The 12,116-nt window shown below is 48.6% G+C and overlaps 2 protein-coding genes across 2 annotated transcripts; one reads left to right on the plus strand and one right to left on the minus strand.

Moving 5' to 3' along the window:
• The first annotated feature begins 1,113 nt into the window (after nucleotides 1-1,113).
• Nucleotides 1,114-3,434, plus strand: LOC119366536 (ABC transporter G family member 5-like). Its single transcript, XM_037632288.1, has one exon. It carries the CDS (start codon nucleotides 1,257-1,259, stop codon nucleotides 3,282-3,284), a length of 2,028 nt encoding a protein of 675 aa, XP_037488185.1. The 5' UTR covers nucleotides 1,114-1,256; the 3' UTR covers nucleotides 3,285-3,434.
• A 5,218-nt stretch (nucleotides 3,435-8,652) lies between these two features.
• Nucleotides 8,653-11,773, minus strand: LOC119366537 (farnesylcysteine lyase-like). Its single transcript, XM_037632289.1, has 5 exons — nucleotides 11,163-11,773; nucleotides 10,638-10,811; nucleotides 9,680-10,039; nucleotides 9,374-9,549; nucleotides 8,653-9,210 (listed from the first exon to the last, which is right to left on the minus strand). The coding sequence occupies exons 1-5, from the start codon at nucleotides 11,667-11,669 to the stop codon at nucleotides 8,919-8,921; spliced, it is 1,509 nt and encodes a 502-aa protein (XP_037488186.1). The 5' UTR covers nucleotides 11,670-11,773; the 3' UTR covers nucleotides 8,653-8,918.
• Nucleotides 11,774-12,116: the final 343 nt, after the last annotated feature.

Consider the following 12,116-nt stretch of genomic DNA (forward strand, 5'->3'; position numbering starts at 1 on the left):
GGTGAGTTTTCCCGTGTGTGAGTTGATGTTGGTTGTGTGCATTATTACTAAACAGGACCAGGAATGTTCATTAATTGTCAAGGTAGTATAAAGAACACGGAAGTAAAAATACATCCAGGTCCTTAAACCACATAGTGATGATTACGAGCACGGCAGGGAGCCAAAGGCACGCCGCCATCATCATCCCTCCCTCATCGGAGCCGGGCAAACCTTGTCGTAGTAGACAATTGAGAAGTCATCGTGCTAAAGGCCGCATGGGACCAGCGCACCAGGACAACTACCGTCGTTGCTGAAGAGATGCGTAGATCAGAAGGATCCAACATGTAGACACATGAATATAGATGAACAAAGTCGGACCCATCAAAGACAAACGCCGACCGAATCCTGCGAGATTCGCCGGAGATAAAGCTCTACACGCCCTCCTATGATGCTAGAGACACCTCCGAAATGGGGACTAGGTGGGGAGAGCCTTATTCCATCTTCAAAAAGCCGCCGTCGCCTCGCCTCTCTGATCAAGACACAAACCCTAACAAAACTCCAAAAACCATCTTAAAACGGAGACCTCCCATCGGCAAGGTCCGGGATCCACGACGCTTCCATGGCCCTAAGACCACGGAAGACGAGGTAGACCGGCGGCGGCACCAACATGAGGCATGAGAAACCCTAGCGCTTGGGGTGCCCTCGCGTAGAGAGATATCAAAAAAGGGAAATTTATGTTATATATCTTCTTGTTGCTTGATTTTGAGCCAATAAAATCGACCAGATATCAAAATATACAATGAACGGTCTATAAAAGAACAGTTGTGGCAGAACTCATTTAGATACGATATAATTTGACCTCATTCACCTTTTATAGCCATTAAATGTGATGCTATAAGATGTGTGTATGCTGACATGAGTTATATCTATTCTTATTTTCAAAGTGAATGAGACCAAATTATATCTCATCTAGATGAGTTCTAGGTACTCCCGTAAAAGAACGTGCGAGGGTATACACTCATTTGGGAAAAGAAGCTCGGAGAATTCAGTAGAGGGGTATAGTGGTCAAATCGTCAGCCCTGGCTGCCCGCCACCTTCCAAGAAGACCAGCACGTACATCATGTGCCACTCCACTCCAAGCTCACACTCCCATGGCCGTGCATGTACACCCACCGAGCAAGCCAAACTAAGCTCAGCCACGCCCAATCATCCAAGCTTCACTGAGCTCACGCCAGCACAAACGATAAAGCTAGCGACCACGAAGCTCATCGTCTTCCATGCATCCGGCAGGTGAAGCACCACCTTTACTAGCGACCATCCAGGAAGACGACGAGCTGGCGAGCGAATCCATGAAGAGCGGCGGCGGGGGAGTAGAAAGCGCCAGGTGCGAAGTGGAGGCCGCGGGCATCAACTACCACATCACCGTCTCCGCCCGGCCTCACCCGCTCAAGATATGGAGCAGGCCCGACGACCTCCTCCTCGACGCCGCCGGCGACCCCGCTGCGCCTGCGCCTCCGCCGGTGAGGAGAAGCAGCAGGTGCCGCCTCGTGCTCCGCAACGTCGGCTGCCGCGCCCGCCCCGGCGAGCTGCTCGCCATCGTCGGCCCCAGCGGCGCCGGCAAGTCCACGCTGCTCGAGATCCTCTCCGGCCGCCTTGAGCCCAGCTCGTCCAATCCTGCTGACCTCCGCGTCAATGGCTCCCCTGTCGACGCCGCCGCCCTGCGCCGCCTCTGCGGCTACGTCACCCAGCGCGACGTCCTCTTCCCGCTGCTCACCGTTCGCGAGACGCTCCACTTCAGCGCGCGCCTCCGCCTCGGCCCGGACGCGTACGACCCCGCCGCGGTTGACGCGCTCGTCGACGACCTCGCGCTGGCCCGCGTCGCCGACGCCAGGGTCAAGGACCTCTCCGGCGGCGAGCGGCGCCGCGTGTCCATTGGCGTGGAGGCCGTGCGCGACCCCGCCGTGCTGGTGCTCGACGAGCCCACCTCCGGCCTCGACAGCGCGTCCGCGCTCCAGATCGTCGGCGCGCTCCGGGCCATGGCCGAGTCGCGAGGGCGCACCGTGGTGCTCAGCATCCACCAGCCCGGCGCGCGCATCGTCAAGATGTTCGACGCCGTGCTCCTGCTCGCCGCCGGCTCCGTGCTCCACCACGGCTCCGTCGACGCGCTCCACTCGCTGCTCACCGGCGCCGGCCTCCGCCTCCCCCCGCACGTGGACGCCGTCGAGTTCGCCATCGACTCCGTGGACGAGCTGCGCCTCCACCTGCACCTCCAGCAGCAGCAGCGCGACCGCCGCTGCACGCTGCAGCAGCTCTTCCAGCAGCACAAGCTCAAGGCCCAGGCCGACGACGACTCTGCAGCAGGCATGCTCACCGCCGGAGGAAGCAATGGGCAACACCGGTACGCCAACTCGTGGCCGCGCGAGGTGGCGGTGCTGTCGCAGCGCTTCTTCAAGAACGTGGCGCGGACGCGGCAGCTCTTCGCGTGCCGCACCGTGTGCATGCTCGTCGCCGGCCTCGCGCTCGGCTCCATCTTCTACGACCTCGCCGAAGACAAGGCGGCGGAGCGGGTGGGCCTCTTCGCCTTCCTCCTCACCTTCCTGCTCTCCTCCACGACGGAGGCGCTGCCGGTGTTCTTGCAGGAGCGGGAGATCCTGGCCAAGGAGACCTCGTCCGGCGCCTACCGGGTGTCCGCCTACGCCGTGGCGAACGCGCTGGTGTTCCTGCCGTTCCAGCTGGCGCTGGCGGCGGTGTTCGCGGCGCCGGCGTACTGGCTGACGGGGCTGCGCCGCACAGCACCGGCCTTCTTCTACTTCCTCCTTCTCATCTGGCTGGTCCTCTACACGGCCAACTCGGTGGTGGCGTGCTTCGCGGCGGCGGCGCCGGACTTCGTGGTGGGGAACGCGGCGGTGCAGGGCGTGATGGGCTCCTTCTTCCTCTTCTCCGGCTACTTCATCCGGCGGTCGGCGATGCCGGCGTACTGGGTGCCGATGCACTACCTGTCGCTCTTCAAGTGGCCGTTCGAGGCGCTGCTGCTGAACGAGTTCGGGGGCCGGTGCGCGGCGAGGGCGATGGGGGTGTGCGTGGCGACCGGCGACGAGGTGCTCCGGCGGGAGGGGATCGGGGAGGAGTGCCGGTGGAGGAACGTGGCCGTCATGGTCGGCTTCGTCGCCTTCTACCGGGCGCTCGGCTACGCCGTGCTCCGGGTCCGCTGCAGCCTCACGCTCAGGGCAGCCGCACGGTCCGCATTGCTGTCTTCCTCCTCGCACTACTCTGCTTGCTTCTCTGCATCTACCGCCAAAGCTTGAACCTAATCTTGCATGTGTTCCATATAGATCTTGCTGTAATTTCGGTTGTAAATCATGGTGCTCGTGATGAGTAAAGGGACTGATTACATTTTGTGTGTACATCATCCATGACATCCAACATGAATCACACAAGGCATTACCTACATATTATTATATGGGAAGCACTTATATTATATACAATGGATTAGCTTTAAATGTAATCTCTAGCAGCTAATGGTTCCATGGCTCTAAAATTATATGGAGGTCAAGATTTAACTCCATTTTCTCTACTAGTACTTAGAAAGAGAACCTAAGGTTTTTATTTCACCTTTCTTCTCATCACTCCTTCGTCCAACCTTTCATGTATATGATAATCAATCATCTTAATTTATTTACCTTCTGAACCAGTTTCACTTTAATTTACTTACCGAACTTCTAATCAAAATATAAGGCAATTCACTGTCAGAATTTGAAGAACATTATTTACACAACCGCATTATTATTGACAGGTTAATCACAAGCTAACGTACTACAATATTTATATCCCGTTGCAACGCACATGCATTGTTCTAGTATATAAAAAGGAGATTAACATCTCGTATAATGGAGAAAAATGTCCTATTAATTAACGGAAATGAAATCTAGCGAACGCTCACCGGAGGCCAACCCAGGCGAACGCCCAGATTAGCTTTTTTTTTTTAGTCCAAACACACTTTATTATTACTCAATAATGTTCAAAGGGATACATGGAAGATCTGGTGGGTTTAGTAGCCACACATGGCGCCCAAAACCCAGACCCATAAGATTGTGTAATGTGCTCTATAAGATTGCTTCAAAGGTGTTGGCAAATAGATTGAAGCAAATCCTGTCGGAGATCATATCTAAAGACCAGTCTGCTTTTGTCCCAGGCCGTTTGATTACAGATAATATAATAACTGCTTATGAATGTCTGCACTTCATGAAGAGGAACAAAGCACAGCGAAACAGATCCTGTTCAGTTAAATTGGATATGATGAAGGCATATGATCGTGTCGAATGAGAATATCTTTGGGCGATTATGACCAAGATGGGTTTTGCTTCCTCTTGGGTCAACACTATTATGAGATTGGTAACTTCAGTGAAATTTTCTGTCCTGTTTAATGGATCAAAACTTGATGATCACTCCTTCAAGAGGGATCCGTCAGGGAGACCCTATTTCTCCATACCTATTTTTGCTTGTAGCGGAGGGCCTTTCGTGCCTCTTAAAAACCCAAGATGAATCATCCCAACTGACTGGAATCCGAGTGGCTCCTTCGGCTCCGCCGGTTAGCCACTTGCTTTTTGCGGATGATGGCCTGCTGTTTGTGAAAGCTAGTGCTAATGGAGCAAATCAGTTGTCTTTGGTGATGGAGAGCTATTGCAATGCTTCGGGTCAGAGGATAAATTTGGCCAAGTCTTCTGTGTTTTTCAGCAAGGGGTGTCCCAATTCTGTCAGAGAGGAGGTTAAGGAGGCACTGAACATTGATAAAGAATCTCTAACAGAGAGATACTTGGGTATGCCCTCGGATGTTGGAACAAGTAAGAATGGAGCTTTTAAATTTTTAAAAGACAGGGTATGGGCCAAGATAAAGGGATGGATGGAAAAACTCCTCTCGGCCGGGGGAAAGGAAGTATTGATAAAATAGGTAGCCCAAGCTGTCCCTGTCTTTTCAATGTCGTGTTTTAAGCTTCCTCGCGGTCTCAGTGAACATTTGAACTCGTTGATCCGGAAGTTTTGGTGGGGCAGCAAAGAAGGATAGAGAAAACCCAGTTGGGTATCATGGAGCACGATGACCAGGCCGAAAAGCTGTGGAGGATTGGGTTTTAGAGACGTTGAGCTTTTTAATCTAGCTTTGCTTGTAAGACAGGCGTACATGATTTTGATGGATCCAGAGGCCTTAAGGTCATGTGTACTCAGGGCAAAATACCATCAAGACACTGATTTCTTGGGAGCAGAACTAGGTTCGGCACCATCACAAATATGGAGGTCGCTACTTGAGGGCAGAGATGTTCTAAAGCAGGGCATGATACGTCGCATAGGGGATGGCCAATCAACTAATATTTGGGATCATTGCTGGATCCCAAGACCAGCAAATATGAGACCAATTATGTGCAGAAGCACTAATCCGCCTCAGCTGGTGAGTGATCTGATCTTACCGGGTGCAGAATGGAACAGAGATGTAATAGCTCAGCTCTTCATACAAACAGATGCGGAAGCCATCATGGCAATACCTCTGTGTACAAGGCATATCGATGATTTCTGGTCTTGGGTTCATGAAAAGAACGGAGTCTTCACCGTCAGGTCTGCCTACCGTATGCTCATTGAGACAAAAATGCGGCGAGAGGCGTGGCTAGAAGGACGGCCAGATAATTCAAACACTGACCGGGAATCGAAGCTATGGAGTAAACTCTGGAGGGTCAAAGTCCCATCAAAGGTTAGAATCTTCCTATGGAGACTTGCTCACCAGTCTATTCCTACGGCGGATGTACGCCCCCACCGGAACATGTCGACTAGCACAAGATGCGGGTTGTGCGGCTCCGAAGACTCCTGGCAACACTCACTGCTGCATTGCAACGTTGCGCGATGTGTTTGGGCCCTACAGGATCCGAACCTGGTGGAAGCATTGAACAACACACGGGAACCTGATGCCAAAAGGTGGTTGTTTGCTTTGTTGGATATGCTATCCACGATTGAGTTTATACAAGTGGCAGTTACTCTTTAGGCACTTTGGTACTCAAGGAGACAAGCCCTGCATGAAGATATCTTCCAAAGCTCACTTTCAACACATAATTTCATTATGAAATACATCCGGGAGCTAGAGGAATGCAAGCCCAAGCAGGTGAATACAACATCAGTTCCTAACCAGGATCCGGTTATTCCACGCTGGATCCCTCCACCTCCTGGTTGTGTCAAAATACGAGTGGATGGGGCTGTTGCTAGAAATCAGAATGAAGGTTCCGTTAGTGCGATATACAGAGATGCGGCGGGAGTTTATTTGGGCTCCTCTGTCATCAGAATTCATGGAATTATAAACCCGGCCACGCTAGAAGCTCTAGCGTGCCGGGAGGCTCTTGCTCTTGCTTCCGATCTAGCACTCTCACAAGTGATTATAGCTTCTGACTGCCAGGGTGTGATCAAGGATATTCAGAATCAAATTGGAGGAATGTATGCAAGCATCATCAAGGAGATAGTAGAGACTGCTAGAGATATCAAAGGCTGTTCCTTCATCTTTGAAGGTAGAACGCCCAGATTAGCTGAAGTCGTTCGCTGCAAAGCGTTCCCTAGCGAACGCTCACTTTTTTTTCTCCCAAAAAATTTGTGCAAGGTGTGAGATCAGGGAACTCAAACTCCAGACCTCCTATGGGAGACCCGTAGGCTCCACCAGTTGGGCTGAAGCAGGTTTTGTGAATTACATGTACTGAACTTGTTTATATGCATTTGAAGCTAAATTCTTGTAAATTATTCATTTTTCCTTCAAAAAATCCGAAAATCCAGAATTTTTCCCATTTTTGAAAGAGCAAAAAATTCCCTATTTTATAGAGGGGAATTTATTGAAACTTGCATGTGCATTTTTATTATATGTAGCATGGCAATTTCTAGGTCTTTTTTTGTAATGCCTTACATGGCAAGCTTCTGGGAAATTTTATCACTTATTCAAGGCAATTTCGGAATTGCTATTTTGCTTTCTTACATGGCAATTTTAATTACTAAGCGCATGGCATTTCAATAATTAATAATACGGAATTTTATTATTAAGAGGATGTCAATTTAATTACTAAAGCATGACATTTTAATAATAAAATAATATGATATATTCATTTTTAAGAGGATGAAAAAATTATGAGTAAGAGCATGGCCTTTTTATTTATTAATAATATGGCAATTTTATTATTAGGGGGATGTCAGTTTTAAGATTAACAGGATGGCAGTTTTATTATTGAGAGCCTGAGATTTTTATTATTATTGGCATGGCATTTTTATTATTAACAAAATGGAAGTTTTATTATTTTACAGGGTGTCAATTTTATTTTTATTGGCATGAAAACTTTTTTTTCACTTACAAGGCAGTTTTAAGATTTTTATTTTTATTGACATTTTTATCTTGATCATACCATTTTTGTAAATTTATAAATTAGCAAGGCTTTCTTATAAAGTACTTTTCATATTTTCATACCATGGAAAATATACATTTTTATGTTTCTCTCATTTTTATGAGAAAAATATGTATTTTTTGTCATGCTTATTTTTATAAAAAAAAAGTAGTAAACTGGGCCAATGGGGGGGTTCGCTCTTGCCCTCCCTAGAGCGAATGGCCTGAAACGTTCGCTGGAGGGCACCTTCATGAACAAACAAATGTTCGTTGAAGGGTAGCCCCCAGCTGACGTGTCCCAGATATTAGGGTCCTAAACTAATTGCTAAGAAATTATGCGAACATTACCGATAATAAGGTCTGACAGCTAGGGCTAACCTTTAGGTACATTTTGCATGTTCAACCAACAAGTAGGCTCAACACCTGACAGTCCAGGGGTGAGTGACAACAGCTACAAAGTCAGCATTCAGTTCTCCCCAGGACTATGTCACTACACACAGCGCTACGTCAAATTGGAGAGGAAGGTCTCACAGAATTACAGTACATATTAAGGGCTCGAAGTTCACCATAGCTCGATAGCATCATATGGAGCGTTGGGCAACTCTGGTGGTCATCGAAGCTCTTCGCCTTGGCCATTGGAGGGAGGAGAGCATGCATCTCCCAAGTCCCAACAATGTTGCGGATAGGAAGAGGCCCCCTGTCACCACAAGCATCGCAATGTTTAGTACTGGTAGTTCCCAACCAATTTCCAGGAAAAACAACGGGAATGCAGCCAAATGCATGGACTATCAGCTATCAGTTATAATACATGAGCAATATCTATAATATGATCGACTGTCGCTAGATTTTCGTCGAGGGTTGAAACATTCGATCTAAGATAATCTCGACATGAGCAATCAGTTATAATACCCCCTCCGCCACAAAATAGGTGTCCCTGATTTCATACAACTTTTATCACATGAGAATGCATGTATGCATCAATCAGCAGGATGAATGTATGGAAGAATGAACAAATGCCAGTACCTAGCAGTACAACAGTGAAATGTACCACCAGATTGTGAAGTAAAAGATGAATGGAAGGGGAGGAGAGGAAAAGCAGAGCTGCGTACCCGCAGGGCCGTGGGCACCATGAAGAAGACCATGTCGCCGACAGACGGCTTCCAGAACATGTAGATGACCTGAGCAAAATCAATCAAAGCATTCCCCATTTCTTTGTTTGGTTAGCTAACTAGTCATCCGCGGCAGATCCAAGCCAGGCAAGCATAATGCAAGGGAGGACCGAGCAGACAAAAATATACAGTTTATGAAGATTTGAAACAAAATCATTCACGCCGTAGGGTTACAAAAATAGGGTCCAAGGCTAAAAAAAGAACACACCCACTTTCATTTCTGTATACATTCCTTGGGTCTAATACACAGTAGCATTCATCCACATCCAGAACCCAATTGCTGTCTAGTGTTACTGAAACATGAGGAAACAACTGGCACTGAAAGAAAACTGCAGTGATCCCAGGCATCAAAACTAGTATGCATCTTCCACATTCACTCACAGGTCCACACGCCGGGAAACTTCCTCCTCACTGGGAAACGACTCGATATGAGGCTCAGGTGCCGCTGCCGTCGAGAGCCCAGCTCGTAGCCCGAGAGGCAGCCTCGAGATGACGAGCCTCGCCACGTTCTCCGCCGCGACGGCGCCCGTCTCCATGGCACTCGCGGCGCTCTCGAAGGTGTTCACGTAGTACAGGTGCCTGCCGTCCAGTATGATCGGCGCGAAATCCTCCGGGGCCTGGTAGTGGGGGTAGGCGGGCCAGTCTATCCGGATGGTCTCCTTCCTTGTGCTGTTGTGCATTGTGCATTGCCACATGTAAGATAACAACTCTTTTTTTCCATAAAAAAGATAACAGCTCTTAAATGAAGAAGATATCATGCTGGCACCAAAATAGCCTAGCCATGGCTACTTTAACCACTACAAGGAAAATTTGTTTATATCCAAGCTCTTACCTGAAGATCCGATCCAGCAAAGCATCCTCCAGCTTCGCACGTGAGAAAATTTTGTAAGTCATGTCATGTTCGCCATGCTTCTTCCGAACTGAGATGCACGAGAAGGGGATATCAGGGAGCTCCATGGTTCCTATCAGCTCTGGAATGTCGGACACTGAGCTCAGACCAAAGAATTTCTACATCAAAACATAACAGATAGCACAAGGTAAGAGGTTTTCTTTCTCGTAGTAACCAACCAAGACTAGACAAGTTTAGTGCTTCAAAACAACATGCTACAGGAAGGAACAAAGTGCAAACAACACTTACAGGGTCCAAGAGGCCTCTGACAAAGGTTGTATGGGTATGCTGCATCTTCCTTGGTGGAATAGAGATCGGAGGGATAAATGTAATGTTCACCTCATCGAGGGGCGTTGCAACAACCGTCACCGTGCAGTTGTACTCATGACCTTTATTCGATTTCAGAACATAGTAATCCCCTGCATCAGAGATTGACTCTATGCCTTCTTGGAGATGCAGAGTGGCGTTAGCAGCCTTGAGCAACCCAGCAGCTAGCTGCCAGTTGCCTCCTTTGATAGACCACAGTCCAGACTCGGAGCCAGCTAAAGACACAGCGCCGGCTAGACCACTTATGCTCGTGCTTTGTCCATAGTTGATCCTTGTTATTACCTGTCCGGGGCCGACAAGGGGGCATAACATCAGGAACATAGTTATCAGCAGGAGACTGAGGTTTTTTCAGAAGCTACTGAATTAAGATTTTCCAACTGTAATGGTATATGCTAGATCTTCCAGCCACATATCAGCAAATTAGTCCTGACCAATATACCATTTACAATATGTTTTGCTAGTAAGGTCTTCTGAAGATAATAATAGTCTTGAAACCAAATAGATATACAGGATGAAAGTGGAAAGGTGGTTATTAACTGAAATGCCGGTTAACATATATTAATTCTTCATTAGTCCTAGTCTTGAAGCCAAACAGATATACAGAAAAAAAAGTGGAAGGTGGATATCACTGAAATGTGGGTTAACATATATTCCAGTATACGCAAGTATTGGAACATTGAAAGGACAGACCCAGTGCATAGAAGCTCCCACACAAGGCGGGGTCTGGGGAGGGATTATAGGAACCTAGTCTTACCCCTGCAAAGTGCAATGCAGAGAGGCTTATTATTTAGAATAGCTCAGAAATATTGCTAACATAGAAAACTGTGAGTTATCAGTTTAGATGAAAGAAGGAAAAAAACTAAAAATAAATGAAACATACAGTGACAAGCTCTGATATGGTTTGAGTATTCAGCCCGGCATCAATGAGCTCGTCCTCTAGGGTCCTGCGAGTGAGCCCATACAGGCCTGACCATTTGAGCATCTCCTCAACGTTGTCGAACACAGGCCGGGACTCGAATCCGTTGTAGTAAAGCATAAACTTTTGCAACATTTCCTGCATAGCAGTGTGCGAGTATTAATTCAATGCACTTCACCATATGATTACTGAAATCTACAGAACATGCTCACCATTTCATCTCGACTGAGAAAGAGGTAAAATGAAAAGCAGAGCTAACTTATAAGGTAAAGGACCAATCATGTCCACATAAAGATAACACTAAAACTACAAGGCAAACTAGAATTGTTTGCTGAGATCTCAAAGGGACACAGTAATCAAGTTTAACTGAACCTGCACCACAAATTCCCAGAACAGAAGGCCGATAATCTAATTTGCGAAGGTGAAGTTTTTGCTAGAACAGAACAGATAATCACTAATGGAGTAGTAGTAGGAAGAGGGTGAATGAACCTGCACGAAGCTGTCCATCCTGAGCAGAGAGAGACCATATCGCCTGAGCAGCAGGAGCGAGTTGGCGAGGCCGTGGAGCTTGCGGCGGAGCCAGGAGCTCCCCGGCGGGGGCGGGCGGAGAGTCTTGAAGACGAAGCGGGCGCCGTCCCAGATCCCGAGCCAGTCCTCGTCGTCGTCGCCGCCGGTCTTGGCGGCGAGGCCGAGTAGGTCGGCGAAGCGGCGCACGTGGAGGTTGCGCGGGTGGATGACGGAGCCGCCGGCCTCGAAGACCTCGCCGGCGACGGTGACGGTGGCGAGGCGGCCGCCGACCCTGTCGCGGCGCTCGAAGACGCGGAGCTGCGGGGCCGGGTCGGGGGCGGTGTAGTTGGTGAGGAAGAAGGCCGTGGAGGCGCCCGAGATGCCGCTGCCGACGATGCAGATGTCCTCGGCAGCGGCGGCGGCGGCCTGCGTGAAGGGGGGAGGCGCGAGGAGGAGGACGGGGAGGAGGAGGAGGAAAAGGGGCGGCATCGCCGGAGTCAACGGGTGGTGGTGGTGGTGGTGATCCACCGCGCCGGAGTCGGTCGCCGCCGTTCACTCTTTTCTTCTGCGCGTGTGCTACACTTGTTTTTCCTGTTATGTTAATTAACAGTGTCAAAAATAAATCAGCCCCGATACGAACGATGACGGTAGTACAGTAGTGATGACGGCCCCTATAAACCCGTTTAAACCCATTAGCACATATGACCGTGCGTTTCAACGGAAAAAATTAATGTTTTGTACAAGCATAATGTTTCACAACATCCGATTCACTATTCTACAAAATGAACATAAAAAATATGATGCAATTTGGCCATGTTATGTTTTCTTTGCCGGGCATAATCTTCTAATGATTTCATTTAATATAATTCTTTCTATAATTACTATAATTACCATAACGTCCTCACCCGTTTTAGTCGGGAATCAAAACTTTCTTTT

The sequence above is a fragment of the Triticum dicoccoides genome, chromosome 2B, assembly GCF_002162155.2.
Source record: "Triticum dicoccoides isolate Atlit2015 ecotype Zavitan chromosome 2B, WEW_v2.0, whole genome shotgun sequence".
In the NCBI taxonomy this organism is placed as follows: domain Eukaryota; kingdom Viridiplantae; phylum Streptophyta; class Magnoliopsida; order Poales; family Poaceae; genus Triticum; species Triticum dicoccoides.

Bases quoted from the DNA above. Each gene is read 5' to 3' on its own strand.
- LOC119366537 (XM_037632289.1), bottom strand. From the start codon at position 11,669: ATGCCGCCCCTTTTCCTCCTCCTCCTCCCCGTCCTCCTCCTCGCGCCT. The intron at 9,550-9,679 runs GTAAGTGTTGTT...GTTTTGATGTAG, and splicing joins TCAGAGGCCTCTTGGACCCT to AAATTCTTTGGTCTGAGCTC. The intron at 9,211-9,373 runs GTAAGAGCTTGG...AATGCACAACAG, and splicing joins TTGCTGGATCGGATCTTCAG to CACAAGGAAGGAGACCATCC.
- LOC119366536 (XM_037632288.1), top strand. From the start codon at position 1,257: ATGCATCCGGCAGGTGAAGCACCACCTTTACTAGCGACCATCCAGGAA.